A 21,751-nucleotide genomic window follows, 5' to 3' on the forward strand; every position below is an offset into this window, starting at 1 on the left:
ATTTTGTTACGTAAAAAAACATAACTATTAATGTGAAAGACCACTGTCCCGATTGAAATAGAAAGCTATTAAGTTTTTACAATTATTGGCTTCAATTATATTTGAGTTTTTTATGAAATAAACGTATCATTATTGAAGGGTTCTTCAGTTTGCGTGTGATAATTTCTGCCTTTCACAAGCAATTCTAAAGCTCTGGCGCTCTCTGTTGGACAGTAGACGAATGGACGTAACATGATTCTGCAGTACCACTATACGGACAGCAGAAGGCAACGCAGCTCCGTGTGATGCTCGAAGGAATAAGACAGAGAGGCAGACGTATTGAGATAATGGTTGATGCATCTATTGAATGGTTGATGGATTTAGTTTATAATTATATATTTTTCATCCCATATTTACTATATTGAAGATCTCTATAGGAAGAATGTCTAGTTGTATTCATTAGTAAATAGCCAGCCTCATAGTGTCGCTGTTGGCCCATGTTCGTCCCTCCTCTCCTTGACGTCTCGCCATCCTTGGTTGTTCGTGAGCAGAATGCTGATTGATATGGTTGAAATTTTAAATGTCCACCGTAAGACAAATAACGTAACGTGGTCATATTATGTCAGTTACATTTATGTACCTGAATAAACGTTGAATAACCGAACAACGCCATTATTCAGTGATTCCTACATCAGGGGGGATTGCGTTAAGGACAGCCAGCTATTGGTCAATAGGCTCTAGTTGTAGGCCTATATATATATATATATATATATATATATATATATATATATATATATATATATATATATATGCCTACAACTAGAGCCTATTGACCAATGGCTGATACATGCTACACGTGCACGTGTAGCACGTGTATGGGCGCGCACCCGGGCAATACAGATTCTCGCTGAATAGGCACGCGCTGCGTGTGTAGAGAGATTGAGAGAGAGAGTGTGTGTAGAGAGTGTGTGTAGAGAGTGTGAGTCCGGGGCTGAAGCGGCAGGGAGCCGAGCAGACAGCAGCAGCAGCAGCGGACGACGTAGCGCGTTGCTTTGAGGAGACAAGGCGGAGACATTTTCTTTCGTGTGACGGGACCGCTCGCCGCTTAGATGAAGAAATGGCCTCAGAATCCACCCGCAGATTCACCAAAAACCTGCTGAAGCCCGGCAGCGCTGCAGAGCTCCGACAGACGGCGTGCAGCGCCGTCAGGCTCTCCACCTCCACCACGGTGAGTAACGTGCATCGACTCAATGTGACGAGCCGGGGGGTCGAAGACCTGCCGCCACCTGTGGGCTACGTCGGGGGGGGGGCGTTGGTGGTCCTCTGGGTCGGACATCTAGATGTTCATCATCCTTACTATCATCACAACCTCCACGTAGAGCACGGTGGTGACCGCGTCACACGGTCTGGGGGACCTGTGCTCTGGGGGACCCGGGTTCTGGGGAACCCGGGTTCTGTTTGGTCTCTGACGGGTCGTGTGTGGAGCAGCAGGATGCTATCTCCAGCCGGGCTGTGAGGACATCACCAGCGGTCATAAATACCTCTGGCCCGCCTTGGTGGGCTGGTCCTCCGTGTTGTTGTGGAGGGGGACGAGGTAGACCGGACCTACGGGCTGGTCATTGTGGCACGTTGCCTCGGGTATTAGGGGTTGGTAGTTCGCTGCCCGGCTCGCGGGAAGTGCCTAGTTTGGGATCTGTATGACGTATGCGTCGTAGGGAAACATCAGGCCAGTGGTGCATCGGGAGCGATGGACGGAGGGACGGACACACGGAGGGAAATACGTCGAGAAAATGGAGGATTTATTAGAAATGGGTTGACGGATGATGGTGTAAATGTTCACGTATAAAGGGTACTGCCGGATCTCGAGGGATCTCCGGTGGGTGTGTCGCGGCAGGATAAGATGCTTGCAGACACAAAACATGAGACGAGGAGGAGGGGTATTCTAGGGAAAAAACATGTACACCGATTTGCACAAGCACACCCATGAGCATACACACACACAGGCCTACAAAACACCACAGGTACGTTTGAGTTGGGACTTATGCGTGTTAATTAATTATGTAGATAAACTGTGTGTGTGAGGTCAGTCTTCTCCACAGTCCACTGGTTCATGTTATCGTGTGACTGGGCCAGAGCTCAGCACCATCAGAAACGCTGACCTGCTACTGAGAGCACTGGGAGCCTGTACACAGCAGGGTGGATGTGGTCCCAGTGACGAAGATCAGGATGGATGTGGTCCTAGTGACGTAGATCAGGATGGATGTGGTCCCAGTGATGTAGATCAGGATGGATGTGGTCCCAGTGACGTAGATCAGGGTGGATGTGGTCCTAGTGACGTAGATCAGGATGGATGTGGTCCCAGTGACGTAGATCAGGGTGGATGTGGTCCCAGTGACGTAGATCAGGGTGGATGTTGTCACAGTGACGTAGATCAGGATGGATGTGGTCCCAGTGACGTAGATCAGGATGGATGTGGTCCCAGTGACGTAGATCAGGGTGGATGTGGTCCCAAGGAGGTGACGTAGATCAGGGTGGATGTGGTCCCAGTGACATAGATCAGGATGGATGTGGTCCCAGTGACCTAGATCAGGGTGGATGTGGTCCCAGTGACGTAGATCAGGGTGAATGTGGTCCCAGTGACATAGATCAGGATGGATGTGGTCACAGTGACGTAGATCAGGGTGGATGTGGTCACAGTGACGTAGATCAGGGTGGATGTGGTCACAGTGACGTAGATCAGGATGGATGTGGTCCCAGTGACGTAGATCAGGGTGGATGTGGTCCCAGTGACGTAGATCAGGGTGGATGTGCTCCCAGTGAGGTAGATCAGGATAGATGTGGTCACAGTGACGTAGATCAGGGTGGATGTGGTCCCAGTGACATAGATCAGGGTGGATGTGGGCCGAGGGAGGTGACGTAGATCAGGGTGGATGTGGTCACAGTGACGTAGATCAGGGTGGATGTGGTCACAGTGACGTAGATCAGGGTGGATGTGGTCACAGTGACGTAGATCAGGATGGATGTGGTCCCAGTGACGTAGATCAGGATGGATGTGGTCCCAGTGACGTAGATCAGGGTGGATGTGGTCACAGTGACGTAGATCAGGGTGGATGTGGTCACAGTGACATAGATCAGGGTGGATGTGGTCCCAGTGACGTAGATCAGGGTGGTGATGGTCCCAGTGACGTAGATCAGGATGGATGTGGTCCCAGTGACGTAGATCAGGGTGGATGTGGTCACAGTGACGTAGATCAGGGTGGATGTGGTCACAGTGACATAGATCAGGGTGGATGTGGTCCCAGTGACGTAGATCAGGGTGGTGATGGTCCCAGTGACGTAGATCAGGATGGATGTGGTCCCAGTGACGTAGATCAGGGTGGATGTGGTCACAGTGACGTAGATCAGGGTGGTGGTGGTCCCAGTGACATAGATCAGGGTGGATGTGGTCCCAGTGACGTAGATCAGGGTGGTGGTGGTCCCAGTGACATAGATCAGGGTGGATGTGGTCCCAGTCACGTAGATCAGGGTGGATGTGGTCCCAGTGACGTAGATCAGGGTGGATGTGGTCCCAGTGCCGTAGATCAGGGTGGATGTGGTCCCAGTGACGTAGATCAGTTCGTACAGTAAAGGACTGAGGGACCAACTTTCTGATTGGGTTTAAGTTAGCTGATGTAGGAAGCTCTAACAAATGGACCCAAAGCTTACGTATTGATCTCCAATCTGCGGTTGACAGGCGGGGTGACGGTTGACCTATATCTCTAGAAAGGATACTGAATGCTGCACTGCAGCAGCCATTGCATTGTGGGTAAGCGTGTCGCTCAGGGCCTCACAGCTGACGTATGCTGGCCCCACATGTTTGTAGCGGCCAAGAAACCACAAAATACGAATACTACTGTATAAGTGAGGGAAAGTACATATTTACATATTTCATTGTATTGAAAATGTCACAAACATCTGAAACCAAATAATCGATTCTTCGATGCATAGCGATTCTCTCTAGAACAATTCTGTCTCGATGCAGATAAATTAATAATCGGTATTAAAAAATATATATATATAAACATATATATATTTTTTGTTCGCCTGCTGCAACATTCTGTTCGCCAGAGAGGGATAATAATAACATATTAGATAAGTTAATTCATCTGTTATCTTTAATGATCATTATCACAAAAGTAGGAAGTGATGAGCGAACTCTGAGTAGCAAACTCAGATGTATATATAAATTTCACACATGGAAATGTACATAAAAAAATTTGATGCATCGATAATCGTTTTAAAATCAAATCGTTGACCTCATAATTGGAATCGAATCGTGAGGTGCCAGGAGTTTCCCTTCCATAAACCACGCACATGTTTATATTACATGGTGTCCAATATCAGACCTCGACCCAAATGACACGTTGATAAGATTCAAAGCCTAACGATTGGAGTAACGACACAAAGTTTAAAAGTGAGAACATCAACATTCAGGGCGTTTTTTAAATGTAATTGACATTACATTTAGCAGACGCTTTTATCCAAAGCGACTTACGATGAGTCCATTTATCAGAAGTAAACGAAACAATATGGCTGTCGGTACAGTAAGGACGTTCATAGAATCAAGTGCCAAGCACTAACCAGCACTAGGTTAACCCATTCCCTGTACAGAGCAGAGGCAGCTAGGTTCAGATGCTACACCGTGCTAGGTGCTGTTCATAAAGCAGGCTGCCGCTGTCCGCCTGTCCCGGCCTCATTGTGTGGTCTAGTGTCGCTCTGCAGGCCTGCGTCCATTCTGGATGTGAAGGCATTCATGGAGCTCAGTGCTGCCACCCACCAGTCACTGACCCGGCTCCCGGCCCACTCAGACTGCCCCCCAACAAAGAGAACAGAGAGGCTGCTCTGTGCTGCAGTGGACAGACACAAGGCCCCCCCAGCGTAGTGGGAGGGGTGTGTGTGTGTGGCTACAGGGCCTGCATGTACAGGGGGAGGGTAAATGAGTGTGTGTATGCCTGTTGGCATGGTGTTGGTGTGTGTGTGTGTTGTGTTGACGTGTGTGTGCGTTGTGTTGGCGTGTGGTGTTGGCGTGTGTGTGTGCGTTGTGTTGGTGTGTGTGTGTTTGCATGGTGTTGGCGTGTGTGTGTGTGTGGTGATGGCGTGTGTGTATGTGTGTGTGGTGTTGCCAGGTGTGTGTGTGAGGATGGCGTGTGTGTGTTTGCGTGGTGTTGGAGTGTGTGTGTGCGTTGTGTTGGCGTGTGGTGTTGGCGTGTGTGTGTGCGTTGTGTTGGTGTGTGTGTGTTTGCATGGTGTTGGCGTGTGTGTGTGTGTGTGGTGATGGCGTGTGTGTGTGTGTGTGTGTGGTGATGGCGTGTGTGTGCGTGGTGTTGGCGTGTGTGTGTGTGTGGTGATGGCATGTGTGTGCGTGGTGTTGGCGTGTGTGTGTGCATTGTGTTGGCGTGTGTGTATTGCCGTGTCTGTGTGTGTGTGGTGATGGCGTGTGTGTGCGTGGTGTTGGCATGTGTGTGTGTGTGTGGTGATGGCGTGTGTGTGTGTGGTGTTGGCGTGTGTGTGTGCATTGTGTTGGCGTGTGTATGTGTGTGTGGTGTTGGCGTGTGTATGTGTGCGTGGTGTTGGCGTGTGTATTTTTGCGTGGTGTTGGCGTGTGTGTGCGTGTGTGCGTGTGTGCTTGGTGTTGCCGTGTGTGTGTGTGTGTGTGTGTGTGCGTGGTGTTGGTGTGTACGTCACGGCGTGGCTACGTGGCCACGCCCATAGGTGTACCCACAGCCGGTCGGGCAGAGGCTCCTCCCCCTCCAGGCGCCTGCTTATCCATACGGTGCAAAACAGGGTTTGTTGCCATAGCAACCGGATGATGTACGCCTGAGGGTCCAACGGTTTGAACAGACAGCGAGGCGCTGAGGGGAGGCTGACGACCACGCCGGGTAGTTTGTCCAGGATGGGAGGGCAGGTGACGGCTGTTCTATACTGTGTCATTCTGTTTGTAGATATGTGAAGATAGATTAATAGGTCAATCGGCATCAACTAGTTTCGGGCAAAATGTGTGAAAAAAAGGAAGTCAATCTGAAGCACCAATCTGTTGTTTAGTTTAAAACCGTGTGTTGACGTCCCAGGCGGCTGTGTTTGAGTCGTGGCCTGATGACACAAAAGGCCGGGAATAGCTGGTGGAGCTTGGTGTGGTATTATTGGCCTGGCAAGGACACACACACACACACACACACACACACACACACACACACACACACACACACACACACACACACACACACACACACACACACACACACACACACACACACACACACAACACACACACACACACAGTGCCATCATATTGACAGAAGGTTGTGGGTTTTCAGTGGCCCATCCGCGCCACGTCCACAATATCCACAGTTACTAATATTTCCTCGGGGTTTAGGATTATGTGTTCCTCTACAGCTCAGCGTTCCTCTCTCAGTGTTCCTCTCTCAGTGTTCCTTTCTCAGTGTTCCTCTCTGTGTTCCTCTCTCAGTGTTCCTCTCTCAGTGTTCCTCTCAGTGTTCCTCTCTCAGTGTTCCTCTCTCAGTGTTCCTCTCTGTGTTCCTCTCTCAGCATTCCTCTCTCAGTGTTCATCTCAGTGTTCCTCTCTCAGTGTTCCTCTCAGTGTTCCTCTCTCAGTGTTCCTCTCTCAGTGTTCCTCTCTCAGTGTTCCTCTCTGTGTTCCTCTCTGTGTTCCTCTCTCAGTGTTCCTCTCTGTGTTTCTCTCAGTGTTCGTCTCTCAGTGTTCCTCTCTCAGTGTTCCTCTCTCAGTGTTCCTCTCTCAGTGTTCCTCTCTGTGTTTCTCTCAGTGTTCCTCTCAGTGTTCGTCTCTCAGTGTTCGTCTCTCAGTGTTCCTCTCTCTGTGTTCCTCTCTGTGTTCCTCTCTCAGTGTTCCTCTCTCAGTGTTCCTCTCTCAGTGTTCCTCTCTGTGTTCCTCTACAGCTCAGTGTTCCTCTCTCAGTGTTCCTCTCAGTGTTCCTCTCTCAGTGTTCCTCCCTCAGTGTTCCTCTCTCAGTGTTCCTCTCTGTGTTTCTCTCAGTGTTCCTCTCAGTGTTCGTCTCTCAGTGTTCGTCTCTCAGTGTTCCTCTCTCAGTGTTCCTCTCTCAGTGTTCCTCTCTTAGTGTTCCTCTCAGTGTTCCTCTACTCCTTCAGCTCCAGCCTCATTATTGGGTCTGGTTCCTCTTTGGATGCCAGGGTATCATCAACGTGTGTGTGTGTGTGTGTGTTGTGTGTGCGTGTGTGTGTGTGTGTGCATGTGCATGCGTGCAGAATTTATTTAAACTAGTTGTTAAAAAATGTTTGTGGAAAATGAAATTCAGAGCCCTGAACATGAATCAACCTGAAGGGGCAGGAGGCACAGAGCAGACCAGGTGTGCTCTACCTGGACCAGACCAGGTGAGCTCTACCTGGACCAGACCAGGTGAGCTCTACCTGGACCAGACCAGGTGAGATCTACCTGTTCCATGTTCCTTTACTGGGTTTAATGGGAGTACAGCAGCGTCTTTGTTTCATCAAATCACCGGCGAAACACAAGGACTTGTAGCCCCTGACAGCGAACACACAGGTTCAGTCTTTTGACCAGCTCGGAGCTCCTCCTAATCCCACGTTGTGCTGATAACCAGTGGTCCCAGTGGTAGGAAAGATTATTGATAATTACTCTGCCTCACTAGCCATGCCTCTGTTACCATGGCTACAGAGAAAGGTCAATTAGGATGGAATTCTAACCAGGAAGCTGTTGTCGTATCGCCGTCTCCTATCGCTGCTCCTCCTCAGTCCACCCCCCCCCCCCCCCCCCCCCGCATGTCTCAATGTTTCCGAAATGCTTCGGATGCTGGCTAATCTCAAGTCCATTTAACTCATTTCCTGGGTTTTACTGCTACCCGAAACGGGCGTCTTTAGCGATCTGAATCTGGGTTTATCCGGATGCTGGCCGTTCAGGAGGAACGGGAAACCACTGCTTCTTCTCAATGGATTTGGTATTGAGTAAATCTGGTAGACTGGTGGTAGTCTGAAAAAACATTTGGTATAAGGAGGTGTGTGTGTGTGTGTGTGTGTGTGTGTGTGTGTCTGTGTCTGTGTCTGTGTCTGTGTGGTGTGGTGTGTGTGTGTGTGTGTGTGTTGGAAGAATAGCTCTGGAATCTCCAATAGTTTGCCACTAAGGTGTTATTGACAAAGCGGTAGCAGGAATGAACCCAGACGGTTGGAGCTGGGCTGTGTTCTCCTGAATAAATTGGTGTTGGAAAGCTTCGCCAGCTGGACGGTATAATGAACAACACAAAGTCACTGTTGGGGACAGCCACAGCAGGACTGGGGAAAGAGAACTATGAGCAGTGATATTCATTTAGTTATCTTTTGTTGTTTTCTTTCTTCCTACAATTTCTAGAGCACAATATTAAAGATATGGGCGTGTCAATGCATTAAACTAAATTGTATTCAATATTTATTGAAATGCAACCTTGTGCAGTTGGTCTGAGCAACTGGTAGTACATTTCATGCAAACTTGTGTGGACAAACATAAAGGGGTGTGTGTGTGTGTGTGAGGGGGGCGGTGTGGTTCTGTGTAGGGTTCCCCTCTGTGTGACGGTTCCTCAGCCGTGGAATCATCTCCTCAGCCCACTGCTGCTTTCTCCTGGAGAAGAAGGAGGCGTGGCTCAGCTCTATGGACCCCCCCCGGAGACACAGTGGACCCCCCCTGGAGACACTGTGGACCCCCCCTGGAGACACAGTGGACCCCCCCCGGAGACACAGTGGACCCCCCCTGGAGACACTGTGGACCCCCCCTGGAGACACAGTGGACCCCCCCTGGAGACACTGTGGACCCCCCCTGGAGACACAGTGGACCCCCCCCGGAGACACAGTGGACCCCCCCCGGAGACACAGTGGACCCCCCCCGGAGACACAGTGGACCCCCCCTGGAGACACTATGGACCCCCCCCGGAGACACAGTGGACCCCCCCTGGAGACACTATGGACCCCCCCCTGGAGACACTATGGACCCCCCCCGGAGACACAGTGGACCCCCCCTGGAGACACTGTGGACCCCCCCTGGAGACACAGTGGACCCCCCCTGGAGACACAGTCACTGTAGTATCTCCTCCTCCTCCTCTGAGAGAACACGGTTCTCCTCTGCTCCCAATTCTTTTTTTTACTTTCTCTCGCGCTGAAGATAATGATCAGTTTTTGTAGCTGGCGATTTTTTAATTGTTGAGTTATTCTATTGATTCGTTCTTAATTCTGGGAAATGTCATGGTTATGTTTTCCATTATCAATCATATTTCATAGATGAAAGGATGAATTAATAGAAAAATAAATCGATAGATGAATGCTCGTGGGGGGGCTGTCTTTGAGGGGCGGCAGAGCCCTGTCTCTGCCCAATCGGCCCTCCGTCTGTTGCTGGGGGGGATCTCAGCGTGTGTGTTTGTTTACATGCTGTGTGTTTGTGTGTCTGGAGTGCACCGCCGGCTAGATGGACGTATGATGAATGCGTTGCTTTGCTTTGTTCAAACGGTACTTTGTTTGCTGTCGGTACGTGTGCGCGTCGGGCTGAGGTTTGTTTGTTTGTTTGTTTGTCTCTCTTAGGAGAGAGAGAGAGAGAGAGAGAGAGGGGGGTAGAGAGAGGGAGAGATCCCGCGGACACCACTCGGAGTGTATGTTCACAATAGGCTCTTTGGAGAGGTTTCATAGCCACTGAACTGCTCTATTCAGAGCGGACCGGCTTTGCTTCAGCATTCACTGCCACTCTCACTCTGCCTCCCTCTCTCTCACTCTGCCTCTCTCTCACTCTGCCTCCCTCTCTCTCACTCTGCCTCTCTCTCACTCTGCCTCTCTCTCACTCTGCCTCCCTCTCTCTCACTCTGCCTCCCTCTCTCACTCTGCCTCTCTCTCACTCTGCCTCCCTCTCTCTCACTCTGCCTCCCTCTCTCACTCTGCCTCTCTCTCACTCTGCCTCCCTCTCACTCTGCCTCCCTCTCTCTCACTCTGCCTCCCTCTCTCACTCTGCCTCCCTCTCTCTCACTCTGCCTCTCTCTCACTCTGCCTCTCTCTCTCTCTCTCACTCTGCCTCCCTCTCTCTCACTCTGCCTCTCTCTCACTCTGCCTCTCTCTCACTCTCTCTCTCTCTCACTCTGCCTCCCTCTCTCTCACTCTGCCTCTCTCTCACTCTGCCTCTCTCTCACTCTGCCTCTCTCTCACTCTGCCTCTCTCTCACTCTGCCTCCCTCTCTCTCACTCTGCCTCCCTCTCTCTCACTCTGCCTCTCTCTCTCTCTCACTCTGCCTCCCTCTCTCTCGCTCTCTCTCTCTCTCTCTCTCACTCTGTCTCTCTCTCTCTCTCTCTGCCTCGCTCTCTCTCTCTCTGCCTCTCTCCCTCTCTCTCTCTCTCTGCCTTTCTCTCTCTTTCTCTCGCTCTCTCTCTCTCTGCCTCTCTCCCTCTCTCTCTCTCTCTGCCTTTCTCTCTCTCTCTCTCTCTCTCTCTCTCTCTCTCTCTCTCTCTCTCTCTCTCTCTCTCTCTCTCTCTCTCTCTCTCCCTCTCTCTCACTCTGCCTCGTGTCCCTTCTCGCATCCTCCTCCATCTCTTGCTTTCATTGTGTGTACATATCTCTGGCTGACTGTTTGTACCTCTCTGTCTCTGTGTGTGTTGTGTATTTCGTGTTACTACCCACAGACAGGGTGACCTCCTTGACCCCAATAGATGGGGACGTCCCCCCCAGGCCTCAGAGGCCGCTCTGAGTGGACTAAGAATAGTCACATGCTCGGGAACGGCAGTGTTCCGTCTCTTCTTCTGCAGCATTCCACCGTAGGAGGCATGAATATGCCACATGCCTCTATGAAAGCCGTCCGCCTGACCTCACACACACACACAAACTCACACACACACACACACACACACACACACACACACACACACACACACACACACACACACACACACACACACACACACACACCCTGTAGTGCTTTCTGCCAGCCAGTATGGCTCCTTGAAGCCGTGGGGCTGGGGGAGAGATGGTGAGCACCCTTATCTGCCACTGAGATAAGGAGCGCTGCCCCTGGTGGAGCGAGCTGCCCCTGGTGGAGTGCTGCCCCTGGTGGAGCGCTGCCCCTGGTGGAGCGAGCTGCCCCTGGTGGAGTGCTGCCCCTGGTGGAGCGAGCTGCCCCTGGTGGAGCGAGCTGCCCCTGGTGGAGCGCTGCCCCTGGTGGAGTGCTGCCCCTGGTGGAGCGCTGCCCCTGGTGGAGCGAGCTGCCCCTGGTGGAGTGCTGCCCCTGGTGGAGCGCTGCCCCTGGTGGAGCGCTGCCCCTGGTGGAGCGCTGCCCCTGGTGGAGCGAGCTGCCCCTGGTGGAGCGCTGCCCCTGGTGGAGCGAGCTGCCCCTGGTGGAGCGAGCTGCCCCTGGTGGAGCGCTGCCCCTGGTGGTGGAACTGTTGAGGTGGCTGAGGGGCTTGTGGTCTGCATTTCAGAGTAGGGATGTGAAGGAGACTGCGCTTCTTCTGTTGAGGTTTTAATCAGTAATGAAACTATTGTGCTGCTGTGCTTAGACGACAGATAGTCGTCTAAGCACAGCCAACACACGCATGCACACCCCCCAGCCGTGCGGTGTACTGGGGGGGGGGGTCCATCGTGAACCACACGGTTCCTCAAAGTCCACAGGCGGCGGGGAGAGGGAGGTGGACTTGATTCAAGATGTCAGCTTGCCGCCGCATGAACCATCAGACCAACAAAGGGGAGCCTCTCTGGCGTGTGTTCCAAATGTACCAGAACCCAAACCACGGTGGTTAGGAGACAATGGAACGGCCGGCAATGTGGTCATGAAGCCAGTGGAGAAAGCGCTCTGTTGTTTCTATGGCAGATGAGTAATGTGTGTGTCTGTGTGTGTCTGTGTGTGTGTGTGTGTGTGTGTGTGTGTGTGTGTGTGTGTGTGCTTGCAGTGCCTACATGTGTGAGTTAGTGGTTAAGAGATGGAGGCGCTGGTGATAAAATAATGTGTGTCTGTTGTGTGTGTCTGTGTGGGGGAGGGAGCATGAGGCGTGTGTGTGTGTGTGTGTGTGTGTGTGTGTGTGTGGTGTGTGTTGTGTGTGTGTGGGAGGAAGAAGGAGGCGCGTGCGTGTGCGTGTGCGTGCATGTGTGTGTGTGTGTGTGTGTGTGTGCGGAGCGGTAGGAGGAAGGGACGGGGGTGGAGCTACTGGTCGTCATGGTGACGTAAAGTAATAATAATAATACATAGCATTTATATAGCTCTTTTCCAAATGCTCAAACACACTTCACAATAGCAGCTAAATAATACTAAACAAAAATAAAAAACAAACAAAACCGAAATCCTCCCGAAAAAGCAAGGGTGAAAAAAAATGTTGGCATTGAGGATGTCGTTGGGGAGGGCATTCCAGAGGGCGGGGGCGACTACAGCAAAGGTTCTGTCTTCCCAGGACTGGAGGTTGGTCCTGATGGGGTGCAGGAGGTTGACAACGGCGGACCTGAGACAACGGGTAGGGGTATGGCGGTGGAGGAGGTCAGAGAGGGAGGGGGGCGCCAGGTTGTTGAGGGCTTTGAAGGTGATGAGTAGTATTTTGAAATCGATCCGGTATTTGATGGGAAGCAAGTGGAGGTCGTGGAGGACAGGGCTGTGGTCTGAGCGGCGGGTGGATGTGAGCATACGGGCTGCAGAGTTTTGAACATATTGCAGTTTATTAAGCAAGTGTTTTGATGAGCCGTATAGGATGGAGTTACAGTAATCAAAGCGGGATGAAATGAATGCGTGAACCAGAGTTTCGGCGGCTGAGATTGATAGGGAAGGACGGAGACGAGTGATGTTCCTGAGGTGGAAGAAGGCTGTTTTTGTAATCTGGTTGACATGGGGGAGGAATGAGAGGGTGGGGTCAAGGATGATACATAGGTTGGACGCGAGTGGAGGGGGTGACAATTGAACCCTCAAAATTAAGGGAGAAGCCCTGGTTGGAGCTGGTTGAGGGATTTTAGGCAAATGATGCCGAATCCTGATTTATTGCAATTTAGTTTTACGAAGCAGTTTTGCATCCAAATTTTGACATCAGTGAGGCGGTGGTGAAGGTGCAATGGGTTGCTGCAGAGATGTTCTTGATGGTGAGGTAGATCTGAGGCCATGTTGGCGGAGGATTCGACCGAGTGGGAGCATGTAGATAATGAAAAGACTGAGTACAGAGCCCTGGGGGACAGCATGAGTGACTGGGGAGGTCGGGGTCAGTTGACTGAAATGAATTGGCGTCTGTCAGAGAGATGGGAAATGAACCAGGTGACAGCAGCGCCAGTGATGCCAAGTGACGACTGGAGGCGGGAGATGAGGATGGAGTGGTTGATGGTATCGAAGGCACGCTGAGGTCAAGGAGGATGAGGATGGAAAGGGAACCAGAGTCAGCAGACAGGAGAATGTAATTTGTGGCCTTTTTAAAAGAGCTATTTCGGTGCTGTGTCTGCAGCAGAATTTTTCTTTGGATGTGTGAGAGGAATGAGATCTATTTACTGACAGTTAAGGAGTTGGAGATGATGTCAATAGGTTTAAGAAGTTTATTTATGGTGGAAAACAGAGTCTTTTCCACCATACCTGATCGAAGCTGATTGTATGACATAGGAGTATTAGGAGGAGCGGGCGCTGTTGAGGCCGTCTTTGTAGAGCTGTTGTTGTTGTTTGTAAGCTTCTTTGTGGATAGTGAGACCAGTTCTCTTGGTTAGCTGTTTGAGTTAGCGGCCCTTGGATTTGAGGTGATGGAGATAATCATCGTCGATCGATAATAATCGTACCAGGGGGAGGAGTGAGTGAGAGAAACAATCTTAGTTTTGATTGGAGCGAGCTGATTGGGACAGGAGGAGAGTGTGAGGACGGAGTCAGAGGATGGAGATGGTAGCTGTAGTGATGCGTGTCTGAAAAATGTGGCTGTTGCATCCCCACGACCGTGGAGGCATGGCTTATCCATGTATGCATATCTGGGGGTGGGTGTTCTGATCTAGTGAAAACTATTGCTGTGGTTTTTGCCATGTCTCATTTATGCAGAGAAAGTCCAGATTATTGCCTGTAATGAATTCCCTGCATTTGGACAGGCTGGGGAGCTTTGGCTAGGGGGCGGAGACAGGCAGATTGCACTTGTAGATTGTTGTGATGATGGAAGTCTCTGTGGCTGATGATGGTTTGTATTGGGAGAATTTCTGGTGCGAGTGTTTGATGTGGCCGGCGGGGGGAACTGATAGGGGTGCTCTGAGTGGGCAGAGGTGAGGATGGATGTTCCGGGGAGAACGGGGTAAACAGTCCTAATTCTGCACATGTGGTTGATTGAACAGATTGAACAGTATGCTGTAGGTTAGCCGCTAGCATTTGGTTACCCCGCCAGTTTGGACCGTCTGGCCTGAAGAAATCCGAACGGATTGAAAAACAGATTGAAATTGTCAACGAAACCAAATTTAGAGATGTGCAGGTGGACTGAAGCCAGGTGTGGAGGCGGAGGAGTCTGCTAAAGTCTTGAGGTGCAGCTGCGTTCTCGCCCAGCCCCCCGGTGGGCGTCAGCCCGACTGCTCGCTCGCCACGCAGAGGTCAGACAGGGGTCACAGTGTGTGTGTGTGTAGGCGGTCAGAACCCAGCATGGCGTGGTTACTAGCAGGACGGGCTCTGTCAGCCTCTGGTGGTGTTGTCTATGGGAGAAGGTTATGCTAGCTGCACACTGAGCATCTGAAACCAGCCAATGGGAGTCAGGGACAGAGGGAGAGGGAGGGTCCGTGGGGAGAACCACCCGGACACATCGGAGCAGCAGAGAGAGAAGGAGTCACCTCTCCCACTGAGGGGGGCGCTCTCTACCCCGAGAAGCAGACAAAAGGAGGAAGAGGAGGAAGAGGAGGTCAATCCATTCAGAGCCGAGCAGACATGAGCAGTGGAGACACACTGAGACGGGTTTTGCCACACTACGAGCCTCGCACCGACACTTTGTCCTGGACTTATCTGGGTAGGGTTAGGGTTAACCCTAACCCTAGGGTTGACCCTAACCCTAACTTATCTGGTTAGTGTTGTTTAAAGGATTAGTGTTAATGTCGCGCAACAAGAGGTTTCTTTGAGCAGGGGAAGCATACCACACCGAGATGGACGAAGTCAGAAGGCTTTCAACAGTGGCTCTGTAATACACAGCAGTGCTTGTGTACTACTGAAACATCGGTGCACCAGTTTGAATTATTGTAGCAACATAGACCTCCGCCTGATGACTTCCCACTCAGGCTTTGGTCGCGGTCGGCTCTGATGAAGTGATATCCAGGTAATTCCACAGCTGAATCCGAGATGTCAGCTTTCAGCCAGGTCTCGTGGAATACGAAAGCTGCATTCCTGTTGAAATCATTCTTCGTCCATAACGGAAGATTCAGCTCGTCGATTTTGTTGCTGAGAGAGCGCACGTTGGAAAGGCAGACTGCAGGGAGAGCAGCTTGGTGGCCCCGCTTCCTCCACCTGTAGAGAGCCCGGCTGTCCTCCCTCGAGGTCCGCTCAGTGGTGGACACTTGCCGCTGAGTTTGCAGTAACATCGGCAGGAACCAGGATATCGGGGATCAAGCTTGCAGGCATTGTTCCCCTAAATTTAATGAGCATATCTCGATCATAGCTAAGATGCATAATACAAAAACAGCGAGACAATCAACAAACAAAATAAAATAATAAAACAAAGCACTGAAACCCCGCGGCTGCCCTGCCTCGTGGGAGGCACCACCTGAAACTATGAAAAGAAAAGATATATCGGTAGAGGTGGTGTAAATGTCTATGGAGGGGGTGTATGTGTCTATAAAGGTGGTGTTCATGTCTATAGAGGTGGTGTACATGTCTAAAGAGGTGGTGTACATGTATATGGAGGTGGTGTATGTGTCTATAGAGGGGATGTATGTGTCTATAGAGGTGGTGTAAGTCTCTATAGAGGTGGTGTTCATGTCTATAGAGGTGGTGTTCATGTCTATAGAGGTGGTGTATGTGTCTATAGAGGTGGTGTATGTGTCTATAGAGGTGGTGCATGTGTCTATAGAGGTGGTGCTCATGTCTATAGAGGTGGTGCTCATGTCTATAGAGGTGGTGTATGTGTCTATAGAGGTGGTGTATATGTCTATAGAGGTGGTGTAAGTTTCTATAGAGGTGGTGCTCATGTCTGTAGAAGTAGTGTATGTGTCTTTAGAGGTGGTGTATGTGTCTACTATGGACGGAATCTTTCAAGAATCCCCCATAATGTGAATCTAAACTTACTAAACTTATAAATATAAGAATATGAGTCACTGGGTCCCAACCAGTGAGTGAAAAATAAGTCGTACTTATAATTATATCAGATCGGTCAGCGTTTTCATAACAGGGCTTTCTCTTATATGGGTCTGTCAATCAAGAGGTTAAATAAAGGCTGGGGCCGGGGCCAAAGATATTATATGGAAACTAATGACCTCCCATTTCCCTCCCCAAACCTCACCCACTCTGTCCCACTCGGCTCCTGGTCTCCTCTAGTCCTTCAGCTTGGGGTTACAGACCTTTTCAATGGCTTCCTGCTCTGAACAAACAGGGGACGTCTGTACGCTCAAAACACTGGGCGCAGGGCTCAAAACACTGGCCCTAGAGCTCAAACACTGGGTTAGAGCTCAAACACTGGGTTAGAGCTCAAACACTGGGCTTAGAGCTCAAACACTGGGCTTAGAGCTCAAACACTGGCCCTAGAGCTCAAACACTGGGCTTAGAGCTCAAACACTGGCCCTAGAGCTCAAACACTGGGCTTAGAGCTCAAACACTGGCCCTAGAGCTCAAACACTCGGCTAAGAGCTCAAAACACTGGGCCTCGAGCTCAAAACACCGGGCTTGGAGCTAAAACACTGGGTTTAGAGCTTAAACACTGGGCTAAGAGCTCAAAACACTGGGCTAAGAGCTCAAATACTGGGCTAAGAGCTCAAACACTGGCCCTAGAGCTGAAACACTGGGTTTAGAGCCTAATCACTTGGTTTAGAGCTCAAACACTGGCCCTAGAGCTGAAACACTGGGTTTAGAGCCTAAACACTGGGTTTAGAGCTCAAACACTGGCCCTAGAGCTGAAACACTGGGTTTAGAGCCTAGACACTGGGTTTAGAGCTGAAACACGTCGGGGGGAGGGGGTCAGGGCCCTCCTCCCGCTAATGCAGTTCACATCCGAGACACTAGATGGCGTTGGTCGTGTTGGTGTAACTCCGTTCTCTGCCCGGTGCCTCAGAGGAAGAGCACAGATAAAGCAGGACCCTGATTGGTTCATTAGCTCTATGCTCCCTGGCCTATCTGGAGGAGAGTCTCTGCTCCATCTTAGAGAGGTATAGAGTTCCACATTAGTATCATTTAAATTTGGTCTCCACCCTTGCGCTTAATACTGGGTCCTATTTCCTGTGTGTGTGTGTGTGTGTGTGTGTGTGTGTGTGTGTGTGTGTGTGTGTGTGTGTGTGTGTGTGTGTGTGTGGTGCACAGAGAGGAGGAGGATGTGCTTTTGCAGCAGGAGGTTTTAATCAGAAGCATGGCGGAGACACGGTGTGCACTCCCAGACAGGACGCACACGCAGAAAGACACCGCAGCCGCGTACCTTCAGACCTCTAGAGGGTGGGGTACAGACTGCTCCCAACACAGCGAGAGAGAGAGAGAGAGAGAGAGAGAGAGAGAGAGAGAGAGAGAGAGAGAGAGAGAGAGAGAGAGAGAGAGAGAGAGAGAGAGAGAGAGAGAGAGAGAGAGAGAGAGAGAGAGAGAGAGAGAGAGAGAGAGAGAGAGAGAGAGATCCGGGCCACAGTTTGCAGAAAGCCCCGCCGCTGTTGAGTGACAGCATGCTTTCCTGTTGTGGTTGCCATGGGAACAGGGGAGTGTTCTCCCGCGTCAACTCAGCCGAGTCTCAGTCACACCACATGAGAGAGAGAGAATTATACTTCATGCAATGAAGACAAAATAACTAAAACGCCAGCCATCATGACTGCTGGACCAGTCTAATGGGTGTACTGGTATGCCTGGCTCCTCCCCCTAGCTGCTCTGCGTGCGGCGGTGTATTGGGGCTGTGTTGCCATGGCGGCGAGTGGGACCCACTGCAGCTGGGAGGCATTAGCTCCACAACAGGCCTGCTCGGCCCATGTGACGCGTGATGTCATCCTGGACACGCTCAGACTCACCCGGCCACTCACAAAACAAGTACCGAGCCGTGCACATACACACACACATGCACACAAACATAGTCCAGTACGTACCGGCACACACATACACACACAAGCATACACAGCCACACGCACAGATGCAGCCCCGTACGCACACACGCACACATGTTCACGCACACATGTGTACATGCACAAACAGAGGCACAGGCATGTTCCAACACACACACACACACACACACACACACACACACACACACACACACACACACACAGAGGCACACACATGTTCCAACACACACACACACAGAGGCACACACATGTCTCAACACACACACACACACACACACACACACACACACAGGCACACACATGCAGTCCAGTAGGGCCCCCAGCGGGCGGCGTGCCGCTGCAGGGTGCTCTGGGTTAACGGAGCGCTGCAGGGTGCTCTGGGTTAACGGAGCGCTGCAGGGTGCTCTGGGTTAACGGAGCGCTGCAGGGTGCTCTGGGTTAACGGAGCGCTGCAGGGTGCTCTGGGTTAACGGAGCACTGCAGTCGGACGCGAAGGGCGGGACAGACGGGAGGAACAGGAAGTAGACACGTGACCCTGGGGACGCAGCGGGCTGGGGGGCAGCTGGGTCTGGGGTCTGCTGACATCATCCATGTTGGGTTTCATCCCGGCTCCATCGTGGGATTAACTCCCAGCCTCCAAACCCAGAGGGGGGGCCAGTCTGGAGGCTGTTGGGCTCTGGTGGGAGGGGCTTAGTGTGGCTGAGTCCTGGCTCTGGTGGGAGGGGCTTAGTGTCGTGGCTCTGATGGGAGGGGCTTATTGTCGTGGCTCTGGTGGGAGGGGCTTATTGTCGTGGCTCTGATGGGAGGGGCTTATTGTCGTGGCTCTGATGGGAGGGGCTTATTGTCGTGGCTCTGGTGGGAGGGGCTTAATGTTGTGGCTCTGGTGGGAGGGGCTTAATGTCGTGGCTCTGATGGGAGGGGCTTAGTGTCGACCACTGCCACGTCGTTCCTATGCCAGGGGTGCATTCCAACTCCTCTATCTCCCCCTCTCTCTTATCCTCCTCCTTTCTACGCATGAGTAGGAGAACAATGAGATGCTTTGCCAATAAGTGGTCGTGGAAAATACACGTACACACACACACACACACACACATACACACGTTTAGACACATACACATATAAACATATACACACAAACAGAAACATGCAGACAAAGAAACACAAACACACAGAAACAAACACGCACACATACTCACACAAACACTTACTCACACACGCACACACACATGCACACAAACGCATAGTTGAATTTCTATTCTAATGTGTTTGTCGATGGAACATTTCTGCATCTGAAAATCATATTTGTGTGATTGTCCTTTGCTTCTAACTTTAGGAAACCGTTACCCACAAATCCAATCATCATACCATCATTTTATTTCATATTTTCACATATGTTATATATATATATATATATAACATATGTTATAATGTATTTAGTAACAAATCGTTGTGTAGACCCCGGGGAGAGAGCCAGAGCCAGTGTCACCCTGAGAAGGGTGTGACTGAGGGGGGGACACACACACACACACACACACACACACACACACACACACACACACACACAAAGCCTGCCTCTGTTGCTACTGCTTGCATTAGCTTCTGTGTCCACGCCTTCTGTGTGTCACTGTGTGCATTAGCTCCTGTGTGTTAGTGACTGCTTGGCGGGGTTGTTAGGGGGGGCTGTCACCATCTTCTGTTTGGAGGACATTAACACTTTGTTTTGTGTGGGTGAGAGGCGTGTGTGTTTGCATGTGGTGGTGGTGGAAACACTCTAAAGCCTCGCAGAACGACGGCGATGACAGGATGTGGGCGGTGCGCGGGGCTGTCCTTCACCTGCTCACCTCCCTACTCAGGAGCGAAATATATCGCCATGGCTACCGCCTCCGTCCAGAACCGGGCCGAGCCCTCCACCCTGAGCGGCCCGGTCGGAGGCGAGGGAGGGCCACCGAGCGCCAGGCTGCTGATTGGTCGGATTAGCCGCGGCCTGCGTGTTGCATTTCCATGAACCATCCCAGTTGGGGCTCGTTTGTTTTCCATCGCCCCTCCTCCTTCCACATGTCCTCCTGAACTGTTATGGAACCTTTTTAAAAGTTTGGCCCAAAACCAGAGAGAAAATGATGGAATGCCTTTTGTTTGGGTGTTAAAAAGCACAGTCAGCATTCAGCCACTCCCCCTGTCCCCTCCCCTGTCCATTCACAACTGGAGGAGGACCGTCAGTCCATAGCCACTCCCCCTGTCCCCTCCCCTGACCAATCACGACTGGAGGAGGACCGTCAGTCCATAGCCACTCCCCCTGTCCCCTCCCCTGTCCAATCACGACTGGATGAGGACCGTCAGTCCATAGCCACTCCCCTGTCCCCTCCCCTGTCCAATCAAGACTAGAGGAGGCCCGTCACCCCCTCCCCCTCCTGTGTGTGTGTGTGTGTGTGTGTGTGTGTGTGTGTGTGTGTGTGTGTGTGTGTGTGTGTGTGTGTGTGTGTCTCCAACAATCAAAGCAAATGCAAATGTCACTGGATTAATCAGAGAAATGTGAAACACATGGCGGTCCAGTTTGGTTTGAATCTAAAGCCTTTTATTCATCTCATCGTGAAGTACATGATAAGTTCACAGGCACACACACGCACGCACACACACATGCACGCACACACTGCAACCCAGAGCTCTGGCTTAAAATGGCTGGTGCGTTCTGGGTACTACTGAAACTATCCCAAAAACAAGAATGTGTGTGTGTGTTTGTGTGTGCGTTGTTTAGCCGCTGTGTCTCTAGTCAGCTGACAGCTATTGAAGTCCATGATTTGTTCACTGAATTGGGCTGAACCGCTTACAGCTGCAGTCTGTGTGTGTGTGTGTGTGTATGTGTGTGTATGTGTGTGTGTGCTTGGTTATGCACTTGGAAGAGAGGGAGAGAGAGCAGGGGAAATTTAGAGAGCAAGAGAAGAGCGAGCAAGCAAGAGAAGTGAGAGAGGAGAGAACAGAGAGAGAGCGAGAGAGAGAGAGGAGACACGCGGCTCGCAGTGAGTTCTGTGAGCAGCAGTGGAGGAACCGGAGGCTCAGGCACAGCGGATCACTGCAGCTCTGCAGAGCGGGAGCAGCAGAGGAGGCTGCCCTGAGGAGCGGCGGTGGGCTGAAGCGTGGTGAAGCAGCGCGGGGGCAGTACCTGTAGAGGGCGAGCTCCAGAGCTACGGTGGCGCTGTCTCTGTGGAGCCCGGCCGAGCCCATCCCCATCCGCTGGACGGGGGGCTGAGCGGACCCTAGCAGGAGGAGGGAGGCTGGACCTGGTCTAGGTTCTTCTCCTGAGTAGCAGCGGTACAGAGCTCAGAGGAGGAGAGGAGCAGTGGTGTCTGAGGGGCGGTTTCTGCATACTGAGTGTCTGGGCTGTGGCTGCTGCTGCAGTGAGGAGGTGGTCAGGGACTATGGGCTGCTCCGCCAGCGGGGTCCTGCTACTGCGCTCCGTGGGCGGGGCCGACTGCGGCCATATCTGCTCGCGTCAGGACCGGCTCTTATTGGACGCCGCTACACCTGTCCTGGAAGGCTACATCCACACCGACGCCCCTCTTACTACCATCGTCATGGTAACCAG

General features: G+C 51.6%; 1 protein-coding gene across 4 annotated transcripts in view; it reads left to right on the forward strand.

The window, feature by feature from the left end:
- The first annotated feature begins 1,008 nt into the window (after positions 1-1,008).
- The window catches only part of dock10 (dedicator of cytokinesis 10), a 75,844-nt gene continuing 55,101 nt past the window's right edge, over positions 1,009-21,751 (forward strand). For 2 of the 4 annotated variants that reach the window (XM_079732195.1, XM_079732197.1), the window contains exon 1: positions 1,009-1,207. In XM_079732195.1, the coding sequence (XP_079588321.1) occupies positions 1,097-1,207 (111 nt within the window). In that variant the 5' untranslated portion in view covers positions 1,009-1,096. The remainder of the gene's footprint in view (positions 1,208-21,751) is intronic. The other 2 variants (XM_079732194.1, XM_079732196.1) reach the window with 1 other exon arrangement.

This window comes from Pollachius pollachius (assembly GCF_949987615.1).
Source record: "Pollachius pollachius genome assembly, chromosome: 3".
Lineage (NCBI taxonomy): Eukaryota > Metazoa > Chordata > Actinopteri > Gadiformes > Gadidae > Pollachius > Pollachius pollachius.